The 17,587-nt window shown below is 43.2% G+C and overlaps 1 protein-coding gene across 3 annotated transcripts in view; it reads right to left on the reverse strand.

Moving 5' to 3' along the window:
* The window catches only part of GTF2H2C (GTF2H2 family member C), a 36,947-nt gene that overhangs the window by 16,171 nt on the left and 3,189 nt on the right, over nucleotides 1-17,587 (reverse strand). For 2 of the 3 annotated variants that reach the window (XM_040421482.1, XM_040421481.1), the window contains 9 exons: nucleotides 17,495-17,581; nucleotides 13,615-13,665; nucleotides 9,838-9,892; nucleotides 6,135-6,240; nucleotides 5,521-5,611; nucleotides 4,380-4,467; nucleotides 3,661-3,768; nucleotides 2,233-2,296; nucleotides 1,408-1,511 (listed from right to left, as the gene is read on the reverse strand). In XM_040421482.1, the coding sequence (XP_040277416.1) occupies nucleotides 1,408-1,511; nucleotides 2,233-2,296; nucleotides 3,661-3,768; nucleotides 4,380-4,467; nucleotides 5,521-5,611; nucleotides 6,135-6,240; nucleotides 9,838-9,892; nucleotides 13,615-13,665; nucleotides 17,495-17,581 (754 nt within the window). Of the gene's footprint in view, nucleotides 1-1,407; nucleotides 1,512-2,232; nucleotides 2,297-3,139; nucleotides 3,183-3,660; nucleotides 3,769-4,379; nucleotides 4,468-5,520; nucleotides 5,612-6,134; nucleotides 6,241-9,837; nucleotides 9,893-13,614; nucleotides 13,666-17,494; nucleotides 17,582-17,587 lie in introns of all 3 variants that reach the window. The other variant, XR_005776982.1, reaches the window with a different exon arrangement.

Raw genomic sequence — 17,587 nt, forward strand, 5'->3', positions numbered from 1 at the left:
AGGAGATGCCAGGCTACGCGATCAAGTGGACTAAGGGGAGTTAAATTTGAAAAAAAAAAAATGTAACCCCTCCAGCGCTGTTTTACTATGCATTCTGTATTCAGAATGCTATTATTTTCCTTTATAACCATGTTATAAGGGAAAATAATAATGATCGGGTCCCCATTCCGATCGTCTCCTAGCAACCGTGCGTGAAAATCGCACCGCATCCGCACTTGCTTGCGGATGCTTGCGATTTTCACGCAACCCTATTAACTTCTATGGGGCCTGCGTTGCGTGAAAAACGCAGAATATAGAGCATGCTGCGATTTTCACGCAACGCACAAGTGATGCGTGAAAATCACCGCTCATGTGAACAGCCCCATAGAAATGAATGGGTCGTATTCAGTGCGGGTGCAATACGTTCACCTCACGCATCGCATCCGCGCGGAATACTCGCCCGTGTGAAAGGGGCCTAAAAGGTTCCGCTTTTCCTGGCTAGAAAATTGATTGCTAAATACTGGCTTAGACCCCAGGCCCCATCGAGGCCAGAATTCCTGAACAGAATAACTGATATCCTTCGCCTAGAAACGGGAGTGTATCTCAAGAGACAGTGCTTGGAAAAGTTTAACAAAATTTGGGACAAATGTGTGGATTATAGGACTGGTACAATGTATTTAGGCCTCTCACTGTGGAGCTGCTTCTATAATAAGGCAGTATAGTGTTCTGTGTACATGTACTCATGCCTGTAAATGTAAGCCATACATGGATGGGTTGATATGCTATGGTACTCAAAGGAATGATGGTTATCGTATGGATTTCAACTGTACAACTGATGTCACGCCCGCTTCATTGCCTGAGGGGGGGAGGGGTTTTGAGGGTTTAAGCGTGGATGGGTTACCATTCTTCATTGATAAAAAAATCCTATTAATATATTGCACAGTGGCTGGATAATATACATAATGTGTGATACTGCTTTGATGATATTTATCAAATAACGAGATTATGTATATATAAAAAAAAACTTTAAAAAAAACTGTAAAGGTCCCCAACTGACTGAAAGCAGAAATTATGAAAACCAAGAGAATTACATTCAGAAAGTATATTGGAAAAACATTTAAATATTTTATTACACGACAAATAATTTCCTAAACCAGAATATATAAATGCATATTATGGTTTAAAAAAATGTGCAATAAGTGGCCAATAAATGCTTAGAAAATTAGAATGGCTGATCACCGTGGCCATTTGGTCTGAAATGGTAGCACCAAAGTCTTAAGTCTATTAAAATGAAATAAAGGGAGGAAATGCTCCACCCTACAAGATTCCTGCTGCATTTTTCCTTCATGCTCCAAGAAAGTGAAATCAAATATGTAGAATAAAGAAATGGTTCTGCTCGAGTTCTGTGAATTATGAATATATACTTACGGCAAACCTTGCATTCCACCGGTAATTCAGAGTATTTTGCTTTGCATTGTGGACAAAAGTAGCCACCAAGAGTGAGGCCTGGTTCACTGTTACTATCCAGATGCCTAAAAGAAAAAGATATGCGCCATCATTACAAAAAAGTGTAATATACAGAGAAGATTCAGAGCCTAGCAAGCTCCAGAACGATGGTGAAGATTTGGCTCAGTGTCATTTTCTGGTCGCTGTGATGAATATTACAATATTGTTACAGCGATTTGTAAAAATTGCTTTCACTACCTGCAGATGCATAAACCACAGAGGAAAACTGAGTTGATGAAATTCCTCTTTGTTTCATTAAAGGGGTTGTGTCATCTGGGACTTTGATGGCATATCGCTAGAATATGCAATCAAAGTCAGATAGGTGCAGGTTCCACGTCTGAGACCCGCAGTTATCCCTAAAACGGGCCCCGAAAGTGGAGAGAGCAGCATGCTCTCTATTCATTTCTATGGGAGTTCCAAAAAAAGGCGAATGAGCCAGCTTGGCTATTTTGCAAGTTCCACAGAAATTAATGGAGAGTGTACCACGCAAGAGTGGCCACCTTTCCAGTCACTTCCATGGGATTGCCAGAAATAGCCAAGCCAGAGCTCTGTTATTATCGGAACGCCTATATAAGTTAATGAAAGGCGGCTGCTCTCCACTCACTTGAGGGGTCATGTTCTGGAGATAGTCCCACTTCTGAAAAATGCACCTGACACCTATCTGACATTGGTGGCATAGCCTAGCGATATGCCACCAATGCCTCAGATGAGACAATCCCTTTAAGTAGGGTGAGGATATATACTTACGCCATGCTAAATGATGGCTTTGCATCTTGATCAGACAGAGTACCCATTGTATGCTGAGGGAAGCCTAGTATAAGGGAAAAAAGATATCAATTAGGATGACTTACCACAATTAAATATTCAGCACAGAGGTTACATAAAGAGAGACACTGAAGACATATTACCAGGACTGACCACTTAGACCTCTGTAGATGGCTAGAATGAAATGGCACTAGGAAAGCACCATTGATTATAATGGGCCTGCTTTGACTTTTCTAGATACTGCATGGTTGTCTGCAGACTGCAAAAGGGGCAGCCACGTGGCCTTCAGAGTAAGCCTAAGACGGCCAACAGAAGACAACCTGGCACAGCAAACCTGGTTCATCACACATTGATTGCATATCACGGCATAATGCCATTGATAACTGTCCAGAGACAAACTACACAAAGTATACCGTATATATCTACCATTACCATTTATTTTTTGTTATAATAAACCAGTAGAATAAATTCCAGAGTGGCTACCACTAGGGGGCGAGTCAGCAGGTAGCTGTGTATGACTTCATTGTAATAGTAATAAAAGGCATTCCAGATGTGAGTGGGAACAATATACCGAGTGTAGGCCCTGCTCACTTCACAAAAGAGCCTTTGATCAGATGTACACATCGGCAGAACTGCCCCACCCTTATCTCTGAATAGTGTTGAGCGAACTTGTGTTTTTTCGGCGTTCAAGGTTCAGGTTATCTAAGAATTCCACTATTGGTAGCGGAATCCATAAAGTAATTCTTAGATAACCTGAACTTTGTAAGCCAAACTTGAAACCACAAGTTCGCCCAATACTATCTCCGAACAAAGGCTCCATCATATGCTACAGTAGCATGTCGTTCACTGAGTTTCATAAAAGAAAGAAAAAGGAAAAGAAAAAGTATACCTTTTATTCCAGTATGCTTCTGTATGTAATAGAGTAATCGATTCTTTACAGCAAAATAAAAAGGTATATCAACATATACCTAACATAACGATATTATAAGGACGTTCTTTTGACCTCCATCAGATAAATGGTGCCCTAGTGTTTTGTGTGTATGCCAGGAACCTTTCCGAGTGTATCTGCCAACTATAGGACTCTAACATGATGTGAACAGAGCCTTAGAACTGTAATGAATAGGGATGAGCGAACTTCAAGTTTTGAAGTTTGGGTATATGGTGAATTGCATTATAGATTCTGTTACCACGGACCATAACGCAATTCAAGGACGGAATGTCGTCATAATAGAAGTCTCTGGCTGGCATAACGGATCCGTTATGCTGGCCATAGACTTCTATTGTGATAGAATGCATAACGGAATGCATGTTAAAAAAGAAATGTAAAAGGTCAATACGTTTTCATAAAATGCTTACACTCAACGGATGTATTATAGTGATTGGCATGAAGATGTATTATTGGACACATACCCATGCGTATAAGAGAGCACTCAGAGCTGTTACTGGCAGGAGGAGGACTGACATGGCGCATCAGAAGTTCCTTATAGTGACTCTCATCCAGAATAACATGATAATCTCCTGTTAAATAAACCATAGAGGTCCTTGTATAACAGTAGTTCCATCTCAAAATTTTCCACAGCACAAAACATTTAGCATACGTCTACAAATCATATTAACAAAATATTAACAGTAATGTAATATCTATATTTCACACCTATTACTAGCTTTTTGCAACCCAAACCCACCAGCATGTTCAAAAAGTCTCTGAAGTAGTACTGTCTATAGTGTAAAAAAGGCACAACACGGCACACGCTGCAGGTAAATTAACGGGGAAGAGCCGCATATGGCAAATGCACAAACGAATTTGACGCCGCTGTGCATGCGATGCCGATTGCCCTTCCTCCGGCAGGAATGTTTCAAATGCTAAATCTCAGCAACATAACATGGCAGTTGGTCATTGTACAAAAGCAGGTTCCCTTTAATATGTCATGTAGGATTCACATGTCAAACATATCATCCACTGGTCTAGAAGATGCAAGGTGATCAGGTGATTAGTTCTGCAAGGGAAGTAGTAGTGGAGTTTCCAGGGAGCCTTTTATCACATATCAAGCACACAGGCACCATAACGTTGTACAGAAATACTATCCTACAAAAGGATCAATAACAACATAACATGAATTGTCTCTCACCTCCGGTCTCCCGAGTGAGCACAGTACAGACACGCACCTCTGCGGAAAGCCCTATGACAGACACCCTGATTTTGCTGGCTTTCAGGGACTGCCAGTGAAAGAATTGAAACAAATGTAAAACTCAACATATTATACAAAAAAAATAACAAATTGTTAAAAGGACTGTCTCCAGCGACCTAGGACACATAGCTGTGGTTCACCTGATTAAAACACTGTTTTTCTTTTGTTGATCCGACGCTCTGTTCTTGAGTTAGGAAACGTTTTCTTAATATGCAAGTTAGGCCTGTGGTGCAATGAGGTCTTCACCATTGCTCTTGTTGCACCCAAGCTCCACTCCTTTCTGTGGCCAACCCCTCCCTCGCTGCTTTGGCCGTGTAAATCACGGGCTGGCCAGAGAAATGGGTGGAGCTTGGGTGCAACAAGAGCAATGGTGAAGACCTCATTGCACCAAAGGCCTAATTTGCATATTAAGAAAACAGTTCATAACTCAGGAACAGAGCGTCAGCTCAACAAAAGAAAAATAGGGAGTGATTCGTAATGGGAAGTACGCCACTTTTTGACGTACCCTTGTCGCAAGATTTGGTCGCAATGGGCATTAGCGGCCAAATCTGTGACTTTTCCCCGCTCACGACACTTTTCCGAAGTGGTGGAAAAAGGGGGCGTGGTGGCAGGCCCGTCTGATGCATCACTTTCTACGCCTGTTTTTGGTGTAGAAAATGACCTAAATCTACGCCAGCAATGGAACTGGCTTAGATTTGAGCAAGTCGCATAGCTGCAGGTAAAGCGCCTAAGTTATGTAGAGGCTGGCTGCTCTACACTTAGGCGCATCAAGTGGGAGCGGACATGGGCTAAGATCGCCATCTTAATCGCCGGTCCTAGTAAATGTCCCCCATAGGGTTTTAATCAGATGAACTACGGCTATGTGTCTATGCAGAAAGTTGGATAGGGAAGTCGCTGGTGACAGATTCCCTTTAGTCTCTCTATAAAGTAACACACAATATGAATTTGGACACAATTTTGTATGTATATTTTTTTTTTACTGTAAATTTCCAGCATTCCCTGAACTAGAGTGGGTGCAATGACTATCCAGCCCATATTGTGTACATCTATTATTATAGCAGGACTCACATCACACACATACCTTTATAATATCATATATATTGGATGGATCACATGTTGTCAGGCTGCTAAAAATCACCAAGACTTCACGACTTGTGTGTCCTGGCATGTGTCTGCATAACGATATATTTAAAAATATTCAATTAATTGTCAAATATAAAAAAATATATATAATAATATTATGAAAAAAATAGCATCCAGAGTAAGCAACACAAATCCTACCAAATCAGAAGTGGCCTATATGACTAAATAACAGGAGCCATAAGGAAACAATCTTCGTTCAATCCCCCCCAACTTGTAAACTTGAAACTACCCCAACTTTTTAACTTGAGGGGAAGCTCTCCTCTTACCTCAAAGTAGTTTATAATTCTTGGTTGGTGCTATACCTTGGTTGTTCAAATGCTCTGTCTGACCCCACTATAAGTATCTGAGCAGACTGAAATCCTTGTACTATCCTGACTGTAAAACGGACAACTCTAGCTGCTGCAGTGTTTTTGGGTTCTTATCACGTTTCTTAAATGTCTAGTACAGAGTTCTAATGTGATAAAGACCCCCAAACAGTGCTTTCCTCTTTTTCGGTCACCACACTTCTGCTACGGTATACTGATTTTAGTATTGAAATGAACAGGTACTGACTTCAGTGTCTGCAATGCAAGGTTGAGAGAATTGAAGAGAGAAGGCTCGCCGCTGCAGGTCATGTCTACGGCTTTCTTCAATGCAGTGATGTGTTGCTTAGGGTTCCCTAGGGGAATTAAAAGACAAACTATAGCACGTTTTGACAAGTGCGATGAATAAGTCAAATGTCATAATACAACTAAAGTGTCACAAGCATTTGCTGATTTCACTTCTCATTTTACAGAAGGAGAGAAAGACCGGATAACGCAAGCAGCAGCATGGCTATAGGCAACTGCTCCATTGTTCCCTTGCACCACTTATGAGAAGCTTACATGGAAGAAAACAATTAACCCTTAAAGGACCCGTCGATTTTCCGGTTTAGTTTTTCACTCTCTGCCTTCCCAGAGCCATGACTTTTTTATTTTTCGTTCACATAGCCATATAAGGGCTTATTCTAATAGCACCATTGCATATGATGTAGCAGGGAGCTGAATAACAATTCCAAATGGGGTCAAATTGGAAAATAAATAAAAGCAATTCCGTCATTGTTTTATGGAGTTTGTTTTTACGGCATTCCCTATGTGATAAAAGTGACCTGGTACCTTCATTCTCGGGGTCAGTACTATTACAACGATACAACATTTGTATAGTTTTTCTCAAGTTTCGATACTGAAAAAAAATTAAAACTTTTTTCTTATTGCCATATTCTATCCTATAACATTTTTATATTTGTGTCTGAAGAGCTTTTCATTGATACAATGTAGGGCGTAAGGGCTGTTTCACACGAGTCCATTGCGGGAATCGCGCTCCGTGTTAGAGTGTGATCCTCCGCTCTGGACTTGCAGGAGCGCACGGCATTATCATGATTTATAATGCTGTGTGTCTCTGCTTGACCTTACTTCTACAAAATCATACTGACAGCTTTATGTCACTATAATTCTGTGGAAAAAAGGCCATGCAGAGACACATAGCATTATAAATCATGATAATGGCGTGCGCTCCTGCAAGTCCAGAGCGGAGGATCACACTCACACACGGAGCGCGATTCCCACAATGGACTCACTCGTGTGAAACAGCCCTAAGGCCCCTTTCACACGGGCGAGTATTCCACGCGGATGCGATGCGCGAGTTGAACGCAATGCACCCGCACTGAATACCGACCCATTCATTTCTATGGGGCTGTTCACATGAGCGGTGATTTTCACACATCACTTGTGCGTTGCGTGAAAAATCGCAGAATGCTCTATATTCTGCGTTTTTTCACGCAATGCAGGCCCCATAGAAGTGAATAGGGTTGTGTGAAAATCGCAAGCATCCGCAAGAAAGTGCGGATGCGGTCCGATTTTCACGCACGGTTGCTAGGAGACGATCGGGATGGGGACCCGATCATTATTGTTTTCCCTTATAACATGGTTATAAGGGAAAATAATAGCATTCTGAATACAGAATGAATAGTAAAATAGCGCTGGAGGGGTTAAAAAATAATTTAACTCGCCTTAGTCCACTTGCTCGCGCAGCCCGGCATCTCATTCTGTCTCCTTTGCTGAACAGGACCTGTGGTGACGTCACTCCGGTCCTCACATGATCCTTTAACCCATGTGATGGATCAAAGAGGCTTGATTTAAATTTTTTTTTTCTTTTTACGGGTACTTTCACACTATAATTGGGACGGGGGAGGAGCTCCAGCACAGCACGGCAGTTCGCGGTGAGAGGCCGCCAGACTAAAAAGGTCAGACATGCAGTACTTTTAGTCCGGCGGCCCCGTCCCCCGTCGGATCCGTCCTGCCGCTAGTGTGAAAGTAGTCTTAGATTTTTTTTTTTTTTTTTTAAAAGTCACCCTAGGTGAATATAACAAGCAATCATTAGATTGCCAATTGTATTCTGTGATGGATATTTATCCGTCACAGATCGCAGCATTCACTATATTCCAATATAGTGTGGCCACCTTAGGTCTGTGTTGGAATATACCCCTGACAGGCAATGGAGCCTCAAACAGCTTCCCCAATGCAGGCCGGGGGAGGCTGTCATGATCATGGGAGCATGTGGCTCCCGCATTTTCACTGCTCAGATGCTGTGGTCACATAGGAACATGGCATCTGGGGGATTATAGCCGATCGCCGATGGGCCTATGCTTGTGAGTGGGCGCCATCTTTAAAGTGATGTCAAGGGGTTAAAAAACATCAAACTAATGGTTACCATTCACATGATCACTGTCACTCCTAATGTAACTTTCATCCATTTATAAATTATGTGCAGTTTTAAAGGAGATCTATATAGATAGATGCTGTTCTGAAGGGCAGTGGTAATACTGCGCCAAATGCCACTATATGTTAAAGAGGTTATCCATTTTCTACACAACCATTCTGTTGGAAGTGTCCCCCAAGAATTAGCAGTTGACAGGTTGCCCTGCTGCGGAGACTCGCAGCAATTCAAGAAAATCTGTGGGGAAACTTTGCTTCAAGTGTTCTGAAACTACAACTCCCAGAATCCTCCTTTCGCTTCTGTGGGAGTTACAAGAACAGTTGAGTAAGTGTGCATGCTGGGAGTTGTAGTTTCACAATAGCTGGAGTGCCAAAGGGTGCTGATCCCTGCTCTAAAGGGTGCTGATCCCTGCTCTAAAGGGTGCTGATCCCTGCTCTAAAGGGTGCTGATCCCTGCTCTAAAGGGTGCTGATCCCTGCTCTAAAGGGTGCTGATCCCTGCTCTAAAGGGTGCTGATCCCTGCTCTAAAGGGTGCTGATCCCTGCTCTAAAGGGTGCTGATCCCTGCTCTAAAGGGTGCTGATCCCTGCTCTAAAGGGTGCTGATCCCTGCTCTAAAGGGTGCTGATCCCTGCTCTAAAGGGTGCTGATCCCTGCTCTAAAGGGTGCTGATCCCTGCTCTAAAGGGTGCTGATCCCTGCTCTAAAGGGTGCTGATCCCTGCTCTAAAGGGTGCTGATCCCTGCTCTAAAGGGTGCTGATCCCTGCTCTAAAGGGTGCTGATCCCTGCTCTAAAGGGTGCTGATCCCTGCTCTAAAGGGTGCTGATCCCTGCTCTAAAGGGTGCTGATCCCTGCTCTAAAAGGTATCTGACAATGGGTTTTCAATAGTGTTAAGCGAACTTGTGTTTTAAGTTCTGTGTCCAAAGTTCGGGTTATCGAAGAATCCTGTTATGGAGTCCAAATTCCGTTATGGTCCGTGGTAGTGAAATCCATCACGGGATTCTTCGATAACCCGAACCCTGGACGCAGAACTTAAAGCACAAGTTCGCTCAACACTAGTTTCAACATCAGACAACCACACTGATCACTCTTAATGGGGTTTTCTGGGATTTCCGATCGGTGGGGGTCTGACCACCAGCACCCTTGTTAATCAACTGTTAGAGGAAGTCGAGGTGCTCACTTGAGCCCTGCATCCTCCTTGCAGCTGACCGAGCACAGTGCCATCCATTTGGTAGCGGTTGTGCTTGGTATCGCAGCTCAGCCCCATTCACGTGAATTGGGTTGAGCTGCGTCTAGCCTCTGACCAATGAACGTAATTTCCCATGGCCTAGGAAAAGGCCCAAGCGCTCAGCGGGAGTCCAGGGAGTCGGACCACCACTAATCAGATGCTGATGACCTATCCTGAGGATAGGCTATCAATATATAAATCCTGGAAAACCCCTTTAATCTAAAAGAGTCAATTGCAGCTAAAAAGTATCCGCCAACCCTGATCATTCAAAAGAAAACAAATACATGCTGACCTTACCAGCAAGCTCTGTCAGCTTTTCAGCCCTTTTATTTCTCGTGACGAGAAGCCCAACCTAAATAAAATAAAAAAACATAAAAACATAAATTTAATCTTTATATAAACCTGGTTGGAATCAATATAAACACATAAGCTGTAATTATTCTGTGGTATCCTTTTTATTCCTGAACAGGTACTTTAACACAAAGCTTATAATACAGTAGGTAACACATTTTCATTGTGGATCAAACCGGTTGTCACAGAACCATTTCCATTATTAATATTCATGGATAGATAGATAGATAGATAGATAGATAGATAGATAGATAGATAGGATAGATTTAAATGGTCAAAAACATTTCACACCGCTTTGCATAAATCAATAGTACAGATGAATACAAAACTTTATCACATATCTTATTAGATAAGTATCAGCTCTTTTACCTCCCTCCTAAACTACCATTCTCCAAGATGAAGAGTCTTTCTCAGCTCACTAAAGGATCAGACTACGTCCTGCCCAGATGTCTACAGTGATAAGAGGGGTGAGGAGGACTGAGCTGGCAGTCTGTCTCGGTCTCAGAGAATGGTAGACCCCTTTTACATGGACCAAAGATTGAGACAATTAATAAGGAAGAACGTTCCTACACAAACGCTTATTCCTGATAATTGCGTCATGTAAGGCTCCAGTCACACGTCCGTAAGTGTTTTGCGGATCCACAAAACACGGACACCGGCAATGTGGACTGCACATCACTGGCACTATAATAGAAGATGCCTTTTCTTGTCCGCAGTTGCGGACAAGAATAGGACATGTTCTATTTTTTCAGGAATGGACTTGCGTATCCGAAAGTGCAGATCCGGACAGCACATAGTGTGCTGTCCACATCCGTTCCGGCCCCATTGAAAATGAATGGGTCCGCACCCGTTCTGCAAAATTGCGGAACGGATGCAGACGTGTTAATGGACCCTAAAGGTGCCGTAGATCACCCAATAAATGAGCAAACCTCACCGAATGTATTTAAACAACAAACAAAGGATCCCTCAGGAGGTATTTATTATACTGAAGGATTAGATGGTCACTCGAACCTTGGCGTAACTTTTGCAACCTCTCTGACTAGTAATCATAAAATTTTTATCTTCATTAGTCACTCTTTTAAAATACGTTTATTACTTGGGAACTCGCTACTTAAAATTCCTCAGGGAGATCGGGGTTCGGCATCTGTCTCATGTTTATTATATAGTGTATGTCCACATTGGACTTCACAGGGCGGGATATACACACCCCTCAATTCTCCAAGTGGTGTATATCCCGCCCTGTGAAGTCCAATGTGGACATACACTATATAATAAACATGAGACAGATCCCGAACCCCGATCTCCCTGAGGAATTTTAAGTAGCGAGTTCCCAAGTAATAAACGTATTTTAAAAAAGAGTGACTAATAACCTCACCGAATGATCACATTTCATGCAGAGCCTAAAATCATTGTTTCTCACCAGCATTGCACTGCTGCTGACAAACAGTGAATCTGTATGAGGACGAATGATCACAGTAGCAATTGTTCATCCCCAGGTAGAGGTTCCTAATCATTCTTCCCACATAAATGGCCTCCTTAGTTTAGGAGGGACTAGTAAAAAAGAGCTAAAAGAGGAAAGAGACATTTTTCTGTAGTAAGATATAATGCAAAGCTTCTCATATTTACTTGTGCAATATTATGTGAAAAGTTAGTGACCATTTTAGGGTTGTCATGATACCAAAATTTTGATTAGATTTCAATACCATAAAAAAGTATGGCGATACTCGACACTACGTAGGAGATATTGTTAAATATTTTAATAGTTCGCACTTTTTCGGGTGTGGCGATATGTAATATATATATTTTTTTATTATTATTTATATATTTCATATGTAAAATTGGTAAAGGGGGCAATTTAAACCTTTAGTATTTTTTTTTTTTTTTTTTTTTTTTACTTTTTACTTACTAACTATTAGCCCCCTTAGGGGCTAGAACCTGGGATCTTTTAATCCCTTGTCCTATTCACCCTGATAGAGCTGTATTAGGGTGAATAGGACTTCACACTCTCCCTGCTGCCCTGTGCATAGTAAACACAGCAGCAGGGAGATTACCATGGCAGCCAGAGCTTCAGTAGCGTCCTGGCTGCCATGGTAACCAATCGGAGCCACCACGATTACACTGCTGGGGCTCCAATTAGAAGCTGCCACTGCACCACTAATGAGGAGTAGGGGACCCGGTGGCCACTGCCACCAATGAATATAACAATGAGGGGGGGGGGGGGCGCCTGTGGCCACTGCGCCACCAATGATTATAATACTCCACAAAAAAATTGGACTACGGCTCCCGGGAGGAGGCGGCTGAGGGATAGACACGCACTTTTGGGGTATTATATTTTGATTCCCACACATAGCCTACCATCTTATCTTTTATATTGGACCTTTATATTGGGGGTTTACATGTTCTATGTTAGCCCTTTGTGTGTCTTTTTCCTGGTAACCTGGGTACCCCTGTGTGCCGACCCCTCAGCCCCCTCTAGGGTTCTGTTCCTCGCTGAAGTTCACCCTCCCCCCCCATCCCTTCTTACTGCTGATTTTATATGTTACAATTAATGTCTAATGTATATTCAATAAAGAATTTTATATGTTTCTATATGGAGGAGCCGTTGTCCAATTTTTTTGTGGAGTGTTCATGTTTTTGATTTGTATAGGCTGACCTCAGCATAATGTGTCTCTAATAATCCGGTGTTAAAATTTGGTGGACAATGATTATACTTTATAATACTGGGGGGGGGCACACTGCGCCACTAATGAATATAATTAACACAATAATTAAAGTGTAGGCAGCGGGTGCCGGCGGCGTTATCACATACCCGGTACCCACCCTCTATGACATGGCGCTGCGATCCCTGGCAATTAACCCCTGCCTACACTTAAATTTATGTGTTAATTATATTCATTGGTGGCGCAGTGGCCACAGCCCCTGCCCTCCTCCACAGTACTAAACTCCCATTGGTGGCAGCAGCACAGGGGGGAGGGAGGCACTTCATCCTTCACCACTGTGCTGCTGAGGAGAACATGGAACGCGCTGAGAGCAGCGCGTGCCATGTTCTCTTACAGATACTAGGCTCGGTATCATATCGATCGGGTATCGAAACTTGGATACCTGGTGCAACTCTAGACCATTTAAAGGGGTTGTCTCATCTCAGACAATGGGGGCATATCGCTACGATATGACACCATTGTCTTATAGGTGCGGGTCCCGCATCTATATCAAGAATGGAGCCCCGAAAGTGGTGGAGGGCGCACTGCGCATGCGCAACCGCCTTCCATTCATTTTCTATGGGGCCCGCTCTCGGCTAATTCCATAGAAGTGAATGGGAGCGGTGGCCGGTCATGTGCGATGGGCTCCCATTCACTTCTATGGGGAGAGCGCTTGGTGGTGGCCGGCCCCGAGTCCTCCAGCCACCACTGGACTGGTGGGAACCGCACCTATAAGACAATGGGGGCATATCTTAACAATATGCCCCCATTGTCTGAGATGAGACAACCCCTTTAAGTTCTGACCTGTGACAAGACACTGAATGAAAAAGCTAATACAGGATATTTATCACCACACATAATATGGGAATCTGCACCACAGAGGAAAAAAAAACAAAAAAACACAACAGCGGTAAAGTAAGTCATATATAAAGTGTAGAGGTGATGGCTCCACTTTATTTAATGACCAAGCCTTCCAGAAAATGTGCAGCCAACATTTGGATAACATCAGTACACATAACTGTACCTGACTTATAGGGTTTTGATCAAAGTATTCATCCACAAAATACTCCAGCAACTAAAAATAAAAAAAAACACAGAAAAGTCAATTAGGTTGGTGTGATGCATTGAATAATAATATTAATTAATAATAATAATAGAAACAATCAGCTCCAGTGTTGCTTGTAATTGGTGAATGCTGAATGAACTCCCGGTATGAATATAAACTAGAAAAATACATTTTATTTTCAAACCCGATAGTCTAATAGTCGCTCTATTAACACAACATAAATGTAATTTGTCATCACACCACATGAGCATATATAGGAAATACATCAGCAGGAGTACCGTAAATGAGTTGGCTCAAAGGCACCACATCAGGGTCTAGATGTGACCAAGTGGATCAAACAAATTAACGTATGATGCTCATACTTCCAGTTATAACATGTTATCCTCTTTCTATTGAATAGGAGAGAAGGTATGCAAATGGTCTCAACAAGCGCTGCCTCTGATACCACCAGATGTAAGGCCTCTTTCACACGGGCGAGATTTCCGCGCTGGTGCAATGCGTGAGGTGAACGCATTGCACCCGCACTGAATCCAGACCCATTCATTTCTATGAGTGGTGATTTTCACGCATCACTTGTGCGTTGCGTGAAAAATCGCAGCAATCTCTATATTGTACGTTTTTCACGCAACGCAGGCCCCATAGAAGTTAATGGGGCTGAGTGAAAATCGCAAGCAAGTGCGGATGCGGTGCGATTTTCACACACGGTTGCCTAAGAGACGATCGGGATGGGGACCCGATCTTTAGTATTTTCCCTTATAACATGGTATAAAGGGAAAATAATAGCATTCTGAATACAGAATGCATAGTAAAACAGCGCTGGAGGGGTAAAAAAAAAATATATATATATTATATATATAAATAATTTAACTCACCTTAATCCACTTGTTCGCGCAGCTTCTTTTCGGTCTTCATCTTTGCTGTGCAGTAAGAAAAGGACCTGTAATGACGTCACTGCGCTCATCACATGATCCATCACCATGGTGATGGATCATGTGATGGACCATGTGACGAGCGCAGTGATGTCATCAAAGGTCCTGAAGAAAGAAGAGAAGCCGGGCTGCGCGAACAAGTGGATTAAGGTTTTTTGGTTTTTTTTAACCCCTCCCGCCCTATTGTACTAAGCATTCTGTGTTTAGAATGTAATATTTCCCCTTATAACATGCTTATAAGGGAAAATAATAGCAATCTACACAACACCTAACCCAAACCCGAACATCTGTGAAGAAGTTCATGTTTGGGTACCAAAACATGCCGATTTTTCTCACGCACGTGCAAAACGCATTACAATGTTTTGCACTCGCGCAGAAAAATTTGTGCATGTTCCCACAACGCACCTGCATCTTTTCCCGCAACGCCCGTGTGAAACCAGCCTAAGGCAGTCAATGATCGACCTTTTAAACAGGTCTTGAGACATAACATGGATACTAATTAAGCCAGCATCTCATCTGCAGACAGCCATTTCACGGTGATTGCCCCTCATCAGAGCAGAGAGTACTGGCTCAGTCACAGCTGGCAGCATCAGAGGCAGAGGCTTACTAAGGCCTCATTCACACATACGTGGATTTTCACAGACCGTGCCTTCCTGCTGAGTGCACAAGTGCATGGCGTCATAGCAACCAATACCGCCGCCGCTGTACAGTAATACACTTATATAGATCATATGAGTGTATTACTGTGCGGCGGCATGAAGCGCATGGTGTCAAAGCAACCAATGACGCCGTGTGCTCATGCACTCAGCAGGATGGGTTTTCATGGACAGTGGTCTGTGAAAATCCACGTATGTGTGAATGAGGCCTAAGGCTGCTTTAAAGACAGCTGTAATTAATAAGAGAAAATGGGACAGAAAGGGAGAGAAAAACTTATATTGTCTGCAGGCAGTACCCCCCTGCCCTTCATGAGAAATGGAGCTATATATACACTGCTCAAAAAAATAAAGGGAACACTTAAACAACACAATGTAACTCCAAGTCAATCACACTTCTGTGAAATCAAACTGTCCACTTAGGAAGCAACACTGAGTGACAATCAATTTCACATGCTGTTGTGCAAATGGGATAGACAACAGGTGGAAATTATAGGCAATTAGCAAGACACCCCCAATAAAGGAGTGGTTCTGCAGGTGGTGATCACAGACCACTTCTCAGTTCCTATGCTTCCTGGCTGATGTTTTGGTCACTTTAGAATGCTGGCGGTGCTTTCACTCTAGTGGTAGCATGAGACGGAGTCTACAACCCACACAAGTGGCTCAGGTAGTGCAGCTTATCCAGGATGGCACATCAATGCGAGCTGTGGCAAGAAGGTTTGCTGTGTCTGTCAGCGTAGTTTCCAGAGCATGGAGGCGCTACCAGGAGACAGGCCAGTACATCAGGAGACGTGGAGGAGGCCGTAGGAGGGCAACAACCCAGCAGCAGGACCGCTACCTCCGCCTTTGTGCAAGGAGGAACGGGAGGAGCACTGCCAGAGCCCTGCAAAATGACCTCCAGCAGGCCACAAATGTGCATGTGTCTGCTCAAATGGTCAGAAACAGACTCCATGAGGGTGATATGAGGGCCCGACGTCCACAGGTGGGGGTTGTGCTTACAGCCCAACACCGTGCAGGACGTTTGGCATTTGCCAGAGAACACCAAGATTGGCAAATTCGCCACTGGCGCCCTGTGCAGCTCTTCACAGATGAAAGCAGGTTCACACTGAGCACATGTGACAGACGTGACAGAGTCTGGAGACGCCGTGGAGAACGTTCTGCTGCCTGCAACATCCTCCAGCATGACCGGTTTGGCATTGGGTCAGTAATGGTGTGGGGTGGCATTTCTTTGGAGGGCCGCATAGCCCTCCATGTGCTCGCCAGAGGTAGCCTGACTGCCATTCGGTACCGAGATGAGATCCTCAGACCCCTTGTGAGACCATATGCTGGTGCGGTTGGCCCTGGGTTCCTCCTAATGCAAGACAATGCTAGACCTCATGTGGTTGGAGTGTGTCAGCAGTTCCTGCAAGACGAAGGCATTGATGCTATGGACTGGCCCGCCCGTTCCCCAGACCTGAATCCAATTGAGCACATCTGGGACATCATGTCTCTCTCTATCCACCAACGTCACGTTGCACCACAGACTGTCCAGGAGTTGGCAGATGCTTTAGTCCAGGTCTGTGAGGAGATCCCACAGGAGACCGTCCGCCACCTCATCAGGAGCATGCACAGGCGTTGTAGGGAGGTCATACAGGCACGTGGAGGCCACACACACTACTGAGCCTCATTTTGACTTGTTTTAAAGGACATTACATCAAAGTTGGATCAGCCTGTAGTGTGTTTTTCCACTTTAATTTTGAATGTGACTCCAAATCCAGACCTCTATGGGTTAAAAAATTTGATTTCCATTTTTTTATTTTTGTGCAATTTTGTTGTCAGCACATTCAACTATGTAAAGAACAAAGTATTTCAGAAGAATATTTAATTAATTCAGATCTAGGATGTGTTATTTTTGTGTTCCCTTTATTTTTTTGAGCAGTGTATAATGTGTGCTTCTACTGTCAATGATGTAACCCAGCCTATCTAATCTCCAGCAGTACAAAGGACGACTCAACCAATCATTACACCCCACCTTCTACTGACAATGTGATGAACCCTTCCTGCAAAGACAAGACAGGTAGCGTGACCTCCCCTCATCAAAATCACAATGCATATCTCTATGGATGACTAATAGAAAGAAAAAAAGTTAACTTTTTGCCTACAAATTTATTTAAAAAAAAAATATGACAACTAATAGACTGCCTGTAAAAAATAAAGATTTTATGCAAAAAAATAAAATAAAAATCTATGAATAACAGAAGAGAAGTAACTGCTTACTTTCAAGGTGCACGTAAGTCTGTTGGGTTTCAGGTCTTGATCCTCCATTGTTCTGGATCCATCAATTATCACAAACATGTGACGCATCTGGTA

This window comes from Bufo bufo, chromosome 2 (genome assembly GCF_905171765.1).
Source record: "Bufo bufo chromosome 2, aBufBuf1.1, whole genome shotgun sequence".
In the NCBI taxonomy this organism is placed as follows: domain Eukaryota; kingdom Metazoa; phylum Chordata; class Amphibia; order Anura; family Bufonidae; genus Bufo; species Bufo bufo.